The 18,258-nt window shown below is 31.3% G+C and overlaps 2 protein-coding genes across 4 annotated transcripts; both read left to right on the top strand.

Moving 5' to 3' along the window:
* Positions 1 to 3,108: 3,108 nt before the first annotated feature.
* Positions 3,109 to 7,621, top strand: LOC11430514 (serine/threonine-protein kinase PCRK1). Of its 3 annotated transcripts, none has more exons than XM_003590410.4 (5): positions 3,109 to 3,284; positions 4,173 to 4,586; positions 5,433 to 5,693; positions 5,860 to 5,982; positions 6,459 to 7,621. In XM_003590410.4, the coding sequence occupies exons 2-5, from the start codon at positions 4,194 to 4,196 to the stop codon at positions 6,963 to 6,965; spliced, it is 1,284 nt and encodes a 427-aa protein (XP_003590458.1). In that variant the 5' UTR covers positions 3,109 to 3,284; positions 4,173 to 4,193; the 3' UTR covers positions 6,966 to 7,621. The 3 variants fall into 3 exon arrangements, with proteins under 3 accessions (XP_003590458.1, XP_039683476.1, XP_024634136.1); XM_039827542.1 differs by having other exon boundaries at positions 3,109 to 3,377; positions 4,178 to 4,586; XM_024778368.2 differs by having other exon boundaries at positions 3,110 to 3,377.
* A 5,260-nt stretch (positions 7,622 to 12,881) lies between these two features.
* On the top strand, positions 12,882 to 17,950 carry LOC11429553 (OVARIAN TUMOR DOMAIN-containing deubiquitinating enzyme 12). Its single transcript, XM_013612719.2, has 11 exons — positions 12,882 to 13,134; positions 13,950 to 14,345; positions 14,445 to 14,599; positions 15,589 to 15,662; positions 15,878 to 15,932; positions 16,073 to 16,147; positions 16,249 to 16,322; positions 16,421 to 16,469; positions 16,804 to 16,888; positions 17,213 to 17,269; positions 17,499 to 17,950. Exons 2-11 carry the CDS (start codon positions 14,015 to 14,017, stop codon positions 17,558 to 17,560), a joined length of 1,017 nt encoding a protein of 338 aa, XP_013468173.2. The 5' UTR covers positions 12,882 to 13,134; positions 13,950 to 14,014; the 3' UTR covers positions 17,561 to 17,950.
* The last annotated feature ends 308 nt before the right edge of the window (positions 17,951 to 18,258 follow it).

Here is an 18,258-nt window from a genome sequence, read left to right as displayed (position 1 = left end):
TTTCCTTATATACAATTTTAATTTTGCAATATTTCTTATATACAATTTTAATTTTGCAACTTTAGTTTAAGTAATTCTCGTGAGCTTAACTAAGTTGGTTGGTAGGTACATTGCATAATATATGCAAGGGTTCCGGTTTGAACCCAGGACATGTCACTTATTCACCTTAAACAAGTGATTTTGTTTTGTGCAATAAATAAATAAATAAGAGGGCTGTCTAGGATTAGAACCTCAACCCAAACATGTATTATGTGATGCCCCTACCAACTAAGTTAAGCTCACGAAGATAAATGTAAAATATTTGAATTATATCAACTATTATATCTTTTTTCATTTATGAGGTTTTTTAGGACACTGCTGGATTAACTTGATACCTAGTATCAACTTGTTCACGTATGTAAACATAAATTACAATAGATGAGTTATTCAGTGGAGCTGCTTATGAGGAGCACCAAGAATACTCTAAAATGACTAAGGTGAAGATACAATGTTTAGGCTAGAATGAATGGACCCCCTTTTTATGCCTTTCTAAGTGTCTTCTTTTATATGCATCACTTCCTTGACCTAATGGGCCTCTCTGTGAATGTTCAGGCCCATTAACCCTCTGAGATTCACATAGCTCGTCCGTACAGGTACTATATCGCGTGAAGCTGATCACTTTTCCTTTGCATTGCTCGTCCCTACAAGGCGCGTGGATTTAGGGTATGCAACTTACATCATTTATCCATGCAAAACATGTGACACGTTATGAGATACCTCCAAGAGGAGGACCATTCTGTTACTTGGACAATAGCTTGAGAACGAGCTAGTCACATGAAGGTCGAGCTCATGTGACCTGAATGATCAAGTCGAGTTAAGCATGTTGAAGGTGAAGCTCAAGTGACATGAACAATCAAGCCGATCTAGGCATGCTGCACGGTGGAATTGAGCTTGACATGTTGAATTGTAGAGCTGAACTAGGCATGACCTGAATGGTCAAGATGAGCTAGTCATACCGAAGGATGAAGCTGAGCTAGGCATGACTGAATGGTCAAGCTGAGTTAGGAATGACCTAAATGGTCAAGCTGAGCTAGACATGCTAAAGGATGAAGCTCGTGTGACCTGAACGGTTAAGCTGAACTAGACATATTGAATAGTCAATATACAGTAGAGTCCAAGTGGTATGGTTCTCCATACCAGTCCACAAGTGATATACCAACTCGAGCCCTTCCCTCTAGATAAAAAGTTAACTACTGCATTAACTCATTTTTTTTAAGACACTGATGCATTAACTTGGTACATAGTATGCGTCACAAAGTAATTTATTACGGAACTTGGTGTGAAGGTGTGATTTTTGGAATGTTGGTATCGGTTTCTATCATCATTGACTTGAGATTCCTTCAAAAACAAAATAATAAAATAAAAATCATTGCAACCATTTTGTAGAATTAAGTAGATATCAAGCAACTCTCATCTGCAACTTTTTTGTTTAATTTCAACATGTGCAGAACTTATCAAAGGATCAACAACTTTATATGATCATGTCAACGATCCTATTGGTGTTGCCAATGCCATGTTTAGAAATGGATGTGTTTTGGTGGTATTCTAGTGGTTTAATATTCTGGTTTACGTTGACGGTTTTTTTGTTGTTGTAAGTATCTGTTTTGGGGGAAGGATATATAAGGGGACCATGGTTGTCATATACTTGTAACTTTATTTAATAACAAAAATTGTTTGGCCTTTTTCAAAATAAATTAAATGTCAAAATTTTCCACTATCTAATTGGTCAATGGATTTGGAGGTAAAGGCCGCGAAAGTTCATATTACTTTTCTTCCCTTTGATACAAAGTACTCATTTCCCTTCCAAGCTTCCTCCTACTTTCCATTTTCCTATTATATCCACTTGTCTTTAATAGTAAGATCCACTTAATAGACAAATAATAAAAATAAATATAAATGCACAAAGTTTAATTTTTACTTCTATGTTTTTGCATTTTTGTTGAATTAACATGGATTATGTTAATATTACATTTGAGTATATGGATTGACATCTGAGGATCGGATCGTTTAACCTGTATGTGACACATATGAGCTTTGAACTAATTATTTTCTTATTCATGGTGCATTTAAATCTAGGTATATGTAATTGAACTTTCTAGTTAGTGGATTACGCGGTTTAAATATGAAGAATCACGATTGTGTGTGATCCATGTCACTTGCATTTTTAAACATTAACTACACTTTGTTCACTATAATTAGATAATTACAATCAGATTCTTATAACACCGTATTTTTAGTTTTCTTAATTTAAAAAGTGATTTTATTTATTTATTAATTTATTTGTTATGGTTCGCGGATCAGCCTATTCAGTTGTAAATCAATGCGAAACATACTCATATCAATATATCACAATTAATTATTTTTTACGGATAGGACAACTCAAATCTTTTAACATGCAAGTTTATTTAAATCAGACTAAATTAGACGAAACAGTCCACTACCATTTCTAGTTAATATAAATATTTTTAAACTTTTATCAATAAAATGATTGCACTTCGTGAAAACCTAATTTTCAAATGAAAGTTATTTATTATCGAACTTTATTTGCTATTAGGTCGAACTTTAAATTATCCTATTCTTTCTTTAAAAAAATAACACAAACAAAAACTTTACTCAAATGTGGTGGCAATGTCGGTTGCAAACTTCCAATAAAAGTTTCAAACAATTTTACATTACCTAAACCTCACTTCAATCATTTTCATAGAAATAGAATAGAACAAAAAAGAAAACAACTACTACACCAGTAACATCGTAGTGTCAAATGTCAATAAAAAATAAAAAAGACATAATGTTATTGTGCCACCTAGATGATGTTGGCACTTAAGAACACAAGAACGACAAAATCATAAAACTGGCTGTGTCTGTTTTATTCGACTCGGTCTTTCCAAAATCCAAAGACACTTTCATACTACACCACCCACTTTCCATTTTCTTTTAGAACAATAATAACCGTATTTTAAAGAATGTGTCGCAAATTCTAATTCAACTGATAAAAATATCAAAATTATTAGATCAGATGTATTGATCAGAGTTTCAACTCCGACTTTTAATGGTTATTGTTATTTCGTTTCGTTATAAAATAATATCTTAAGAGAATATGAAATAAATATTTCATTTTCTTCCCTGATTTGGTAGTTGAGCTGACTTGCTCTTGCCGTGTGCTCTCTTCCTGTGTAACGTGGAGTCAGTCTTTCTCCTTTTTCAGGAAATGCCTTCAGACTTCAGTTAAAGCTGAGTCTTCTCTTGTAAGATAAATTCTTATACTTCATCAACAACAACAAAATAAGAGAATTTTTCATTTTTTTGAGCTCAAATAAGTTCAACTATTTTAACTACAGGTAACTTTATTTTATTAACAAACAAGTTTATGAAAGCAATTGATCCCAAAAGGGAAAATATAATGATGTTTTTTCTTTCTTTCTGAATTTAGAGGTACATGCTATTTTAAGTCTTGTTTCCTAAAACATGCCAATTTTGTGATGATTGTTTTTATGAGTTTAAAAATGGATAATTGCTAGATTTAGAGTATGTTTGGTTTTGTCAATGATGTTGTCAAATTTGCATAAGTATGATAGATTTTAGATTTCATCAGGTTAATGAATGTTCTGTTTTGGGGTTATCTTAAATTAGGGTAAAGAGGTTCTTGATCTATTGAAAAACCATTTGAAGTTATTTTTGATTATACAAAAACACCTGCAACAACCAAGCCTTATTGCAATTTTATTATATTTGAAGTTTGATTATATGGTTACTCAATACAAATTGGTTTTTACTCTTTGAATTAGGCCATGTTTGGATAAGTAGCTTAATTAAGCGCTTATATCATAAACACTTACCACCACATAAGTGTATTTGTATAAGCTATTTCTATAACCAAAGATAAAAGAAAATCAAACTGTTTTCATAAGCTATTTTAGAGAGCTTATTGAAATAAGCTGAAAACAACTTATGAACATTTCAATTGTGTGATTATGCTTGTAGATAACCTCAAATACACCAACCCAAGCAGGTCCTGAGTCTAGTGTTTGGGAAAGTCTTGGTCATCTACGAGTCTACGATCATCAATTTAGATGCCATGTTGATTTTCGATGACTTTATGATTCTTAATTTTATTTCAATTGTATGAAATGCAGTGCAGTTGGAGTGAGATTGCAATGAATTGTTTTCCATTCAACATCTACTACGGAGAAAAGAAGGGTGATGCTAAAGGCTTGCAAATGCAATCACTCTCGGGTCTATCAAACAACTCTACTTATGGCGGGAGCGACGTGAGAAGAACTGGTTCTGAATTGAATTCTCTGGATGCTTCCGACAACAGCTCCGACTCCCTTAGGAGGAATGCATTTCCCAATTTATCCCAAAGACCCAGCAACCTGAGAGTATTTACTGTATCAGAACTGAAATCAGCCACCAAAAATTTTGGTCGCTCTGTTATGCTTGGTGAGGGTGGATTCGGTTGTGTCTACAAGGGTTTGATCAAGAGTGTAGATGATCCTGCTAAAAAAATTGAAATTGCAGTTAAACAACTTGGTAAAAGAGGAATTCAGGCAAGGTTTTGCTCTTTATATTTCGTACTGAAAGTTATACGTGTTTATTTGCTTCTGCATTGTTAATAGGCATTAGGTATCTTATTAAAGTATAATATTGAGTATTGACAAAATGGTCTCACGCGGTGTCTAGTTATACGACTCTATTGTGTTTAAGAATCATAAAGGAAGCTATAATAAGCATGTTATAAAGCTTAAGTGCAGGTACTTTCGAGAGAGCCAAAAGTGACTTTGAAGACTTAAAAACTGATTCTAATTTCTAACTTGAAGTTAGGATTTTTAGCTTTTATCTCAAATTATAATTTTCACACTCAAATTTGTCGTTCAATTCACTTCTACGTGAATGTATTTCAGCATAAATCATTTTACCTTAAACACACTTAAGTTTTAATTAAAATCTATTTTCATGACCGTAGAACCAAACACATACTAATCGAAGTGTAACACGGGTTACTTCAAGTTGAGACTTTACCACACTTCAATTTTATATTTTAATTTGCAAACCTTACTCAACCTTCGAAAGACTTTTGTAAAATATGATGGCACAATTGCTACATCAGATAGGAATAACCTTTGAGGACTTTTTCTACTGCATTTCACTCTGTGTGACTGTGTTACTTAGGGTTAATTTAGAATGACTTATTTGAGCTTATCTACTAATATAAGAACTTGTGAGGCTGTTTGAGTTAACTTGTGAAAACAACTTATGACGTGTCCATAAGCCTTTTTTCGCTAATTTTCACAAGCTCTTTAATGATAGGCGGTTATGTAAGCACTTGTGCTATAAGTGCTTAATTAAATTGTTTATCCAAACTAGACTTTAATTTCTTTCCTTTTGGCTTATAGGGGCATAAGGAATGGGTGACTGAAGTGAATGTTCTTGGTATTGTTGAGCATCCCAATCTTGTGAAACTAGTTGGCTATTGTGCTGATGATGATGAAAGAGGAATCCAGCGGCTTTTGGTATATGAATATATGCCCAACAGAAGCTTGGAACACCATTTATCCCCGCGATCAGAAACTCCTCTTCCATGGAGTAGGAGACTGAAAATAGCCCAAGATGCTGCTCGCGGCTTAACATACCTCCACGAGGAAATGGATTTTCAGGTATACGCATAACTTTCCGATTCAAGGATATAAAGGCTGTGTAGAAACTCACCCCCTAAAGGAAGCTAGGAGAAGCTGAATTGAACTTTTTAAAAGTAATTTGTTTGTATATAAAAAGCTGTGCAGCTTGATATTGCTGTACTAATTGTTTGTGGGGGGTATTTAGATAATTTTCAGAGATTTCAAATCTTCAAATATCCTTCTGGACGAGCAGTGGAATGCAAAGCTGTCTGACTTTGGATTAGCAAGATTGGGACCGTCTGATGGGTTAACTCATGTCTCAACAGCGGTAAGGCCATTTTTTTTCATCTCTGATTTCATATATTAATTCACTATTTACATATATGAAGATGTGATAAGCAAGAGAGTAATTTGGTATGAGAATAGGAACCTGAATCTAAGGGTATGTTTGAATGGAGGATTTTGGAAGGGAAAACTTATTTTTCTAAGAATATGATCATTTATCATGTTATTGTTATTCTTTCAACTTTTTAACATATCAAATATATACACAAATATAGACTTAGCCCTTCAAAAAGAATTCATTTACCGTGCCATAAAAGAATACTCAAACAATGTTTCTCTATTTTGTTTCACTGCTGTTATTTTAACATGTCTTATTTAATGGTTAAATTACACTTCTATAGGCAAAGCATACATCATAGTACACCCCTAATACAGTTATCAATCATTTATAGCATCTAGTGAATCAAGTATCAACACACAATTAATGTTCATATGGCTGGTGTATAATGTATTCATCAGGTTGTAGGAACAATGGGGTATGCGGCTCCTGAATATATTCAAACAGGACGTCTCACTTCAAAGATTGATGTATGGAGCTATGGTGTCTTCCTTTATGAACTCATTACCGGCAGGCGTCCTTTAGATCGAAATCGCCCAAAGGGTGAGCAGCAGCTGTTGGAATGGATAAGACCATACCTTTCAGATGTGAAGAAGTTTCAAATAATTTTGGATCCAAGACTTGAGAGGAAACACCTCTTAAAGTCAGCCCAAAAACTTGCTATAGTAGCTAACAGATGCTTGGTTAGAAACCCAAAGAATCGCCCTAAGATGAGTGAAGTATTAGAAATGGTTGATCGGATTGTGGAGTCTTCGGTGAGTACTAATCAACAACCACCCTTGAATAGTGTAGCCTCAGCCGATGATTCTCAGGACACTGAAATAAATAACAAGAAGAGAATCATGGATCCAAAACCAGATTGTAATTGGTTTAGGTTGTGGAGACCAAAACTTTTAAGAACATGCTGATTATTGCAGATTTAAATGGATCAAAGCTATGAAAATTGCATGCAGAGTTTCTTTATGACAAGAATTATCCATCTATAATTACTATCTTTGTAGTACAAACACTTCGTATTGAAGACGTGTCCGGAGTCTGACACTTGTTGGTGTCTGACACTGACATGACGCTGACACATGTGGGGTTACATTCAATCACTTCCATTTTCTCAAATTCTTGCTGGTATTGACGTGTCTGATATTTATGTATGTGTAGATTACCATCCTTGGACATCACAAAGAGCTCATGTTAATGCTATGAAGCCATAAAAAATGTCTGACCTCTTCATCTCCCCTAACAGTGTATAGAAATTGCGTGTGGTTCTCGCAGATGCGTGCTTCCAGCTTGTCAAGCTATTTAATGAAAAATTTAAGGTATGCAATATTCAAGTAGTTGAGGAACAAATTGTGAATATCAAGGTAGCGGTTGGATTTCTGCGATATGCTAGCTAAGTTGATGAGCTTAATGCATCTGGTTGAGTTGTAAATTCTAAATTATTCTATTTACACACATTGCAATTTCAGTCATTACATATAGAGATCCCTAATATTTTGCGAGGTCTTGCATCAAATGTACAAAGATTATCGTGTTTTTAATCAATATATCAAATTTTGTTGATTTTCTATTCATGTTTAGATACATTGAGAACTGGTTAATGAGGAATAAACCTTGTATTGGAGGCAAAACTTTTTTATTCAGCATTTAGTATCTATACTAGTTGTATACAAGACAGTTTTTTGCGCATGCTTGACCATGTTAAGGGCATGTTTGGATTGATTTATTTAAGTTTATCCACTGGGATTCGCACTTGCGAAATTATTTGTGAGAGCTTACGAGAACTGCCACAATAAGTCACATTTTCAAACCAGCAGTTATGTATGCTGGCAACTGGCCATAAATTTTCTAAAATATCATATTTCAGATAATATTATATGAAAGAAAAAAACTGTAAAACTCCACTAACTCAAATTGTCTGTATATTAATCCAACTTGTCAATATTACACAGCTCCCTTGACAATGTGCACATATAACAATAGTCACTTTTGGCATATATGTGTATAATTGTTTTTCAAGATACGTAGGAGACATTAACTCTGACGTTAAGAGCACACACATTTATTTTAATTGCATGAACGGGTGCTTTTTTCTTTTGAATGATTTGAGAGGTTGAAAATATGATAGGATTTTATAATGGAGATGAAGAAAAAGACATTAATATTTGACTATATTGGACATGATAAGGTTAGATCATATATACACTACATTCATAGCACCATGTAATAGAAATGATATAGTAGTATAGTACCATTTTTTTTTTTTAATAAATAGTAGTATAGTACCATATATATGCACTATATACAGTGGTAACATAAATTAATTAAGCTCTGTGTAGAGCATATAGAAAAACATCTGTTGGAATTGATGATGTATATATCAGTTAGCTCAGTTAAATTGGATCTTGTGACTCATTAATTAGAATTAGAAAAAATCTTAAGGTTAACATTAATTCAAATGCTTCTCAAATCACTCCTAAATCCAAATAAGTTGAACTATATAGAGTTCAATTTCAACTCATTTAATTAAAAAAAAATTAATTTTTAACTCATTTGGCTCATGAAACAAGTTCAAAAACTTAATTGTCGAATCGGGTTTCAAACCATGTTCAATTTAGCTCAATTCATCAACAACCCTAATCATATTCAACCAAAATTTCACACAAATAAATAAATAGTATAACAGAGAGAAAAATTTGTTGGTAAACAAAAAAAATCCGTAATAACAAAATAAGAGAGAAAATGGATCGGCCATCACTTGTATTGTTTCTCTTTCTGGTTCATCAATATTCTTCATCAACAACATTGTGAGTTACATTATTCATTCATGAAGTGTTCTATTGCCTCTCCTTTCGCTTCATCTTTGCTCAATTGTGATCTCATCACAATTGAACTTAGCTTATTAGGCTTAGGTTTTTTGTTTGGACAATTATTATTAGACTTAATTTTATTCTTTGAAATGAGTATGAATTCATGAGAAGAAATTGTTCTTTGTCAAATTAAATAGATGTTTTTCTAGGTTAGATACCGATTAAACCTTATTTGAACTTTATATCCCAAAAATTATGACCAAATACGATAAAATAAATATATACTTTTTTTTTTGAATAATAAAATAAATATATATGAACTTAGCTTATTGAACTTTTCTTTCAAAAAATGCCCTCAATTTTCAATACATGTAACAGATAGATAAAAATAAATTTAAATATTAAAAAAAATATAACAAACACGATATGATTACATATATGTCTGATTTTTTTCCTTTATCATTTAAAAAATATAACAAACTAGATTAGTATGTTTATAGATACCTTTTTATTATCTCAATTATACCCCTTAAACAACTTTTTATATAATAGAGATTGTTGTTGGTGTCACTAAAAAAAGTATCCAAATTATTTTTTTGTTATATTTTTGGTGTCATTGAAATAAGTAATCATGATTACTTTGGTTTGTTATAACTTGAAAGCAACAAACATTTATTTTTAGTTTTAATCAAAATCAAAATTTTATAAAAAAAAACACTGCTCGTAATTTCCAAACTTTATCGTAATAAAAAGACGTGCCCGTCTTTTCGCCGATATCTATAATAACAATATGTAAAGAGATACCTCTTTTTGAACTGAATTTTTTATTTCGAATTTGCCATTAATTTAAACTATTTTACCATTATTATAATATTATTCATGTTATTAATTGAAAAAATTAAACCCCATTAAAATACAACAACACTATTACAATAGGAATTTAAATTATTAATTAAAAAAGAGTTAAATCTCATTAAAATATGAACAACAAACAATATATAACGCTATCAAAAGAGCTCATTTTAATCTTATTTATAAAAATTATTTGATATACCCAAGGCCAATTTGATATCTCTATACATAATAGGAATGGTTAAATAATTTTTTCATCATATAAAATGATCAAATTTTGTTTTTCATCCCCTTAAAAAAAAGTGACATTTTTCTGCACGCACAATTTTAGTACATGTTGGTTTTAAAAATTGTCTAATTACCCTTAAACTTTAATTTATTTTTTTTTACAAAAATTTAGAATCTTTTTAACATTGAGATAAAATAAACTAAATATTAATTTTTTTAAATTTTAAAAATTCAAGATAAAAATAATGAAAGTTACAACCTAAAAATTAAATTGAGTTAATCATTTGAAAATACACATTGACTTAAGAACATAACTTATTTTCTTATTTTGAAGACAAAAAACAAAATTTCATAATTTTTTTTTTGGCAATTTTTTTTTATAATTTTATATAATTCAAATAAAAACCTTTCCTATCCAATCAGAAAAACTAAAATCTAAGATCTCAATCAACTGATGTCACTATCAGCTAAAAATCTAAAGTCATAACACCAAATCTATACGTCTCATGCACTCTTACAACTTGCATGACTCATAATATATCTCTTTTTTTGTGGCATGCATGATTCATGATCATTATAATAAGTGTATTTAAGTGACTGTATATATATATATATTAAAAGACTATTATTATTTGGTTGGGTGAATCTGAATCATGTGTCTTTTTCTATATCGGAAACAATTTAATTAACAACAAACTCTTTCCACAAATATTCAAAGTGTGATTTTATTAACATGTTCTAGGATCCAACCACCACGTTAATTAAGTGCTAATTAACTAACTGGTATGGTTTACTTAAGGAAATATTATAAATCAAACTGGTACTCTTGATTTGAGTAATTTATGTGCATGAGAAACTGTTTAAAAAAGTTTATTCTCTCGATTTCAACCTTCACAGTCACATGTGATATCAAGAGTTAACTTATTCACTGACTAATGACAGAAAACGAATATTGTACCCGTTAGTGCAGGCCGCATAATGATATAAAGATTCTCTTTCAAGTAAAAAACATTTTAAATAAACTGTGCAGTGACCTGAAAAATATTACTAACAACATAGTACTATACCCAAATTCATCGTCAAAACTGGAAATACATTTCCCAAAAAATGGTCCATAAATTGACAAATACATTTATTAGGTTTGGCATCAGAGACTATAACCAAATTAATTGAATATGTGCGACATTTTATATGGATCCCACATCAATATTATCGTAAGATAGATTATCTTTTCTATAAAATTTTGATCTCTTCAAGATTAGTCGGTCCACACACAGTGACAAATTTGTTTTTGATATGATTTACATTTCACAAATAAATTAATGCTTAGTAAGTCCTTATTAATCTAAAATCAATTTGTATGCAATTTTTCATGTCTTTTAATGTACCATGTGGCGTAACATTTTAACTTATTTTATAAATTTAAAGATATATGTATTACTAGACATTTTATTCAACTTATTGAAAGGTTATGAGTTCTTTTAAAAATGCATTGGTAAATTTTTTGAGAGAAATATTTGTCATCCTCTATAATCCTACCAAACTCAATACTTAATCTCCACACAAAATATCCTATTCACACTCAAAGAGGTTTGTTTTGGATAAGCCAAATGCAATTTGTCTATTTATGTATTCCTCTTAAATTGCTCAAAAAGAAAAAAGAAAGCACTCCTCTTAATGTCGATTTCGTGTATTTTAAAATTAAGTTAATAAAAAAAAAAAAAAAAAAAAAAAAAAAAAAAGAGGAGTTTGAGTGCCACAAAAAAAGAAGAGGAGTTTTAGACAAAACTGCACCAATCACGGACGTTGCATTTCATGCCTTCTTTCCTCCGCAACCAATCACAACCGTCAAATTACGTAAGCTTCCTTCCCATCACAAAATAAACCACGTGTTTAATATATAATTGAAAACGTAAACGATGAATTTACGAATAAATTTATAATATTTAAATTATATATATATATATTTTTTCTATTTGTTAGGATTTGAATCAATGGATATATTGTTTTTAAATCATTAGCTGAAATCAATTGAATCATCTAATACCATCCTAATTAGGTTGACCTTGAGAGTGTGATTCTTCTTAAGATCTCAAGTTTGATTTTCTCCAATGTCAATTTATGTGGGTTAATTTAAGATTGATGCTAGTCACACAAAAAAAAAAAAAACAAGTTACACATAAATTTATTTAAAATTTTACAATAATACCAAACTTGCCCTCTTCATGTAAATTTTTAAAAACCCATCTTTTATGATCATTCTGAACCCTTACCCCCTTTCATCCATAAATCACCATAGATGTGCAACCAATATCTGAATCAACATCTTTGTTATTGATCTGTACTATATTCATAAAGGTTAGTGAATTTCATGAATTTCATTTTCGATGAGTTTCTATTTGTTTATTGTTTGTTTTGATATGAGATATGCCTGTCAATTTGATTTTAAGTGAGATGTTAGTGTAAATTAAGTTTACGTGTATGTATATAAAAGAGGTTAGTGTAGTTTACGTATGTAGGTTAATGTAAATTCAAGTTTACATATGTTCAATTTAGGTTAGTGTAAATTCAGTTTACTTACATTCAATATAGGTTAATGTAAATTAAGTTTACTTATGTTCAATTTAAGTTAATGTAAATTTAGTTTACATATGTATATAAGAGGTTAGTGTAAATTCAGTTTACTTACGTTCAATCTAGGTTAATGTAAATTAAGTTTACTTATGTTCAATTTAGGTTAATGTAAATTAAGTTAATTTGAAATTTTAATTTTAATTAAAGGGTATATTAGTCATTCTGAAGTGTAACTTGTTTTTTTTTTCTTTCTATGTTTTAATTTAATCTCTTGAAAAGAAAAAAAAAAATCCCAAATAATATTATACATGGTCAAAATATATAGAAATAATACAATAAAATTAAAGTAATTTATAAAATGGCCCTATTAAAATTGAATCATACATATGGGTAGGCAATTAATTTAATTGATGAGTGTTGATGTGATGTGAGGAATTTTTGGGTTAAAGAAATCCAATAGAAAACTGCCGCCCAATACAATACCTCAAAACAATCGCAAAAACTGTATATAAACGCGTCAGACTGCTTTTTTTTCCTTCTTATTTTCTTTCTCATCACAAATATTCAATGCTTCATTTCACGCTTCCCATGTTTAAGCCCTGATTTCATCTTCTTTAAGGTTCTTCTTCTTCTTCTTTTTTTTAATGTTTATTGTATTGGATCATTTGATTTTGTTAATTGTATTCCATGTTTGTTTGATTCAGTTTTTTTTTTGGATCATATTTGGGTTGAAGTGATATTTTTTTTTTTGTTGAATTGGTATGACTTTGTTTTGTAAATTATAAATTGGGTTGATTTGGGTTTCAATTATGGTTCATCTTGTTGGTAGATAGATTCATAGATATGGATATGGATTAGTTTGTGCATGTTGTCTTTTTCATAACATAGATATTATCAGGACTGAAGTTAGTTGATGATAATTAAGGATTATTGTTGTCAATCGCCCATCGCGGAAAATTGTATTTTGTTCAAATTCAGCTGCACCATAGTGGTATAGCTGCAATTCGACAATATTTTATACCAAATAACATATCGCAAAACAACAGTGATTTCATCAAATTCCCCTATGCTATAGTGCTTTAGAGTCGCTATTGATCCAGGTAATAACTGGGCTGGAGATGTTGATTGTGATTTTTCTTTTGGTCATTGATGGAAGTTTTGGTAGGAAGACTTGTTTGAAGTTAGAAATACGCCGCAAACAGTTCTGATGTCAATTTTAGTGAATTATACAGGACGAACAAATACTGTTATTTGCCGTCTCTTTTTTGAGATTTCTATTCTTTGATTAATTTCTGTCCTCACTGATACTCTCTAATTTGACACGCAATATTTGGTTTGATGTATTTCATGTTGTCATATGTTCATGATTTTGTATATCATTGTCTTAATTACAGCCAAAGCTCCAATCTCTAAATGCACAACTTACTTTTGCAGGCGTGGAATCATTTCAAAGAAGACTTTTGGATTCACTGTCAATTTGTCATTGTTAATAATCAAAGATGGCTTTACATGAACATTCAGATGTTGTTCAGTGGGGTATGAATCTTTTTGATGTTGATCCTCGTTATAGTCCTGGATACTATGGTGACATAACTCAACATGATACTGGTGATGTCTACAATGAACACTACTTTCACAGCCATTATGATACATCTGAAAGTAACCAAGTAGAGAATGACGAGATTATTGCGCGAACTCTTCAAGAAGAGTTTTCACAGCTAGAGATTGCTGAACATTCAAGTTATTCACAGGCAGATCAAGAACACTTCCATACTTCTGAGTCTTCATATGATTGGCATAACACACCGATGATGAACTATTGTTCAGGAGGTATCTGGAAATGTGTAAAGCTTCTGAGTTCTTTTGTGTAGTTTAAATTTATCTTTTTGCATAAATTTGGTTAATGCAATCAGAATTTTACATGTGCAGGTCATGATTATGCACATGAAGGAGTTTGTGACACAGAAACTTCTAGTTCATGTTGTAGTCCTAGTGAAGTAGAGGGAGTCTCATCGGAGCTTCTTGACAATTATCCATTTGATGATGACATTGGGAGGCGATTGAATGAGATAACTCCCATTCCTGTAAGTTTAGCTTCTTGGTTTATCTATTGAATCAATAAATATGTACTCGGCTCCTTTTGATTTCTATTTTGTACCAAAAAACTTTTTCACTATGTTCTATTTTTGTTAAGATATAGTGTTGATAATCTTCATTCGAAACTACATTTTCAGCTAATTACATTATTTAATACTTTATAGTAAATCATTAATTTTTTTGTGAATTGTAACTGAATTTTCAAAGCATTTATTCCTGTGGCAAACCAATCTTCATACACACCAATGAAAGAATGCAGCTTCTTGTTTGAATCTTCCACTCTGATAGAGAGTGGTCATTTTAGGAGGGGGTGGAGTGGAAATATAGAAGATACTAAGTGCATGTTTGATATCAGATTCTGTTTTCATCACAAGAATTTCATGTTGTTTTCATTCTATTTCTTGTTTTCAAATATTTGCACAAAAAAAGCGAAAATTGAAAATGCTATTTTCACTTTTTCCTGTGCAAATCATTGAAAACGAGAAAAATGCTGAAGACAAGGTGGCATTTGTTATCAAAAAGAAAACAAAGTTTTTTTTTTCTTTTTCAAATCAAAGAAACCGTAACATTCTTTTATTTTCGTCATTCTTGCACAACGGCTTCTCCAAACACTCAGTTTTAGTATTTCTATGTGTTGTTATATGTTTTTTATGGTGGTTCATTTCTTTCAGTTGGTTAGACCATTAGTTAGTTTGTTAGAAAGGATTAGAAAGAGATATAGATAAGGGAAAATCAGATTAGGAGGATTTATTCAGTACATTTTATAGTTTGTAAATGAAAAAAGAGATCCATCATAAAGTGGAAACCCTTGGGGAAGAGACCTCTGACATTTCTCCTACGTACTACTCTCAATCAATTATTTCAATAAAATCACCTTTTTTTGTCTTTCTATCAATTTGTCTGATATTACAAAATTCATTTCTCTTGTTAAGTTGTATGATCTGCTTAAAAATTTCTATTTTATCCTCTTGTGTAGCACATTCCAAAAATCAATGGAGAAATTCCTTCTATTGATGAAGCAACATCAGATCATGAAAGGCTTCTGGAGAGGTATTAGTCATAAGCATATTGCTCCTTGGTTTAAAGCTACTTAAAATGCTTCCATGATGTATGTGTGTGCACGCACACCCCCATATTATTTAATTTTGGTTCATTCATTGTTTATAAAATTTAGGTTGGTTTAAAGAATTATTTATTTTGTCTAAATTTTCTTTTAAAGACTTGTACTCAATATGCCAAATTAAGCCACTATATTGTTAAAACAGATTACAGTTATATGACTTCGTGGAGCATAAAGTACAAGGTGATGGTAATTGTCAGGTTTGTTGCTTTCAACATCTACTTTTCCAAATTTTTGTTCCTCCACATGTGTAAAGTAAATTTAATCAATTTCATTTCAGATCATATAAGCTTCTATTATTCATTAATTAATAACTATTCTATCTTTTATTTCTCATCAGTTCCGTGCATTATCTGATCAGTTGTATAACACACCTGATCACCACAAGTTTGTGAGACGAAAAGTTGTGAACCAGGTTTGTTGTCTAGCGGGTTATGTCTGAATTTTGATATCTGTGCTGCTTCTTTTTGAACATTATTATCATTGGTTCTGATAATGAAATGTCTTTTTAAACAGCTGAAGTCTCATCCAGATATATATGAAGGATATGTTCCCATGGAATATAATGAATATTTGGATAAGATGTCTAGGTAATATTTTACACTCTTTTCTCATCTATCTACCTATATAAAATATTTCTTACGAGCTAGCCAATAACAGCTTTTTCTTTCATTTTGAATGAAACTAGGAGTGGTGAATGGGGTGATCATGTCACACTTCAAGCCGCGGCAGATTCGGTATGAGTTTTGCGACTTTTACTACTTCTATAAAACTTTTTCTCATGATGTTCCATTATTATTCTATTCATTGTAACACTTCTTTAAAACTTCAATCTCTCTTTAGCAAAACTTTTGTCTAGGTAAGGTTCGTTGCATGGTTTAATGAAGTCTGTTCAATATGTTTCTCCTTTCAATTGTGCCTGAATTATATTATCCTTCTCTAATTTCTGCTGGATTCTTCAAATGATGCAATTGTCAAGTTTGTTATAATATTTGAATTTAGCAATGTAGTATTACGATGTGCCTTTTTACTTGTGACTAATACCAATTATTTTTTTCTTCTCTTCTCCAGTATGGTGTGAGGATATTTGTGATGACTTCTTTTAAGGACACTTGTTGCATTGAAATTCTTCCTAGTTTTGAGAAACCAAAAGGAGGTAAGATTTTCTTAGTAGTAAGGCCTGAAGTGAGGATTTATCATATCTTCAAATTGTTTCTTGAAATCTGAACCGTGAACACAATTGGACATTTTTTATAAATAATAATCGATATGGAAACTGTAGGTTCAGTATCTGCTTCTATTTCATGGATTTCCTTAATTAGGAATCTAGAAACCAATATGGAAATGATTTTTCAATTATCGATATTTTGTATAATAGATTTGTTTGAGTTTTTGGATCATTCATGACTTTTCTATAGTTAGGACTTTTCCTTTATTGTACATCACATAATTATTTGCATAATATGCGTTTTTATTGCAGTGATTTTCATAAGTTTTTGGGCAGAGGTGCATTACAACTCCATCTATCCTCAAGGAGGTATGGTATTTTTACAAAAATTTCATACTTGATTTAAATTTCATACTTGAATCAGTTTTAAACAAGCTTAGCAAAGCAAAGGTTTAAATTATTTGGTTTGAATTTAACACGATTAACAGATCAAGACATCAAATTTCCCTATGTTTGGCCAAATTAAAACTGATTATCTATAACATGAGAAATATAGTGTATAATTTGGTTGACCATGTATGTATTACTGTTGATCCAGATATAACTTCAAGTGAGTCAAGAAAGAAGAAAAGATGGTGGAGCTTTGAGAGCAAGCATTAAGTATGGTTGGCTTAGAGAACACCAATTTTCATTCTGCTCATGGCCTAAACTTTTGGTGCCCCTGCATTTTGGACCATTGGATTCTATATCCAAATTCATCCAAGAGTCAGCCCTCATACAATAAGAATTCTATATCCAAAATTTGACCATGAGTCATTTGATTTTTCTTTTTATTAAATATAAATCTGGGTATGCTTTCCCAGCTGCTAAATCCCAGATCATTTTGGATGTTTTCTGAGAGAAGTCAGTTTATATACATAAAGGGTTAAAGTGTATCAGGTAATCTACATTATTTTAGTGTGCAAGGATATTTTTTTCTTTCATAGATTTAAATATGTTGTAATGATTTTTTTTTTAAACATGTATAAAACAAAGTAGTATTCCAATCAATGCAATGCTGTTTCACATGAAAATCTTTCAATGTTACCAATCACAATAATGAATACCAACTGTAACACAAAATGAGGAGAGAGAAAGAAGAGAGAGAGGGTGTGAGGGATTCTCGAGAGAGGGGGAAAAGGACATCTAAGGGTCACAAATATGAGGGCGGTGGTCAGCGGCCAGAGTCTTCCCGGCATGGCGGCAACCATGTGGATAGAGTATCAACATCTTATTCCCAGAGGAGGTTTCCAACACAGATTCAACATCGGAGGGAGGAGGTGGTGCAGAAGAAGGTGGAAGCTGGGTTGTCTTACAGT

This window comes from Medicago truncatula, chromosome 1, assembly GCF_003473485.1.
Source record: "Medicago truncatula cultivar Jemalong A17 chromosome 1, MtrunA17r5.0-ANR, whole genome shotgun sequence".
NCBI classification, from domain to species: Eukaryota; Viridiplantae; Streptophyta; class Magnoliopsida; order Fabales; family Fabaceae; genus Medicago; species Medicago truncatula.
This window is presented reverse-complemented; position numbering and strand designations above follow the sequence as displayed.

Bases quoted from the DNA above. Each gene is read 5' to 3' on its own strand.
- LOC11430514 (XM_003590410.4), top strand. From the start codon at position 4,194: ATGAATTGTTTTCCATTCAACATCTACTACGGAGAAAAGAAGGGTGAT. The intron at 5,694-5,859 runs GTATACGCATAA...GGGGGTATTTAG, and splicing joins ACGAGGAAATGGATTTTCAG to ATAATTTTCAGAGATTTCAA. The intron at 5,983-6,458 runs GTAAGGCCATTT...TGTATTCATCAG, and splicing joins TAACTCATGTCTCAACAGCG to GTTGTAGGAACAATGGGGTA.
- LOC11429553 (XM_013612719.2), top strand. From the start codon at position 14,015: ATGGCTTTACATGAACATTCAGATGTTGTTCAGTGGGGTATGAATCTT. The intron at 14,600-15,588 runs GTAAGTTTAGCT...CCTCTTGTGTAG, and splicing joins ATGAGATAACTCCCATTCCT to CACATTCCAAAAATCAATGG. The intron at 15,933-16,072 runs GTTTGTTGCTTT...ATTTCTCATCAG, and splicing joins AAGGTGATGGTAATTGTCAG to TTCCGTGCATTATCTGATCA.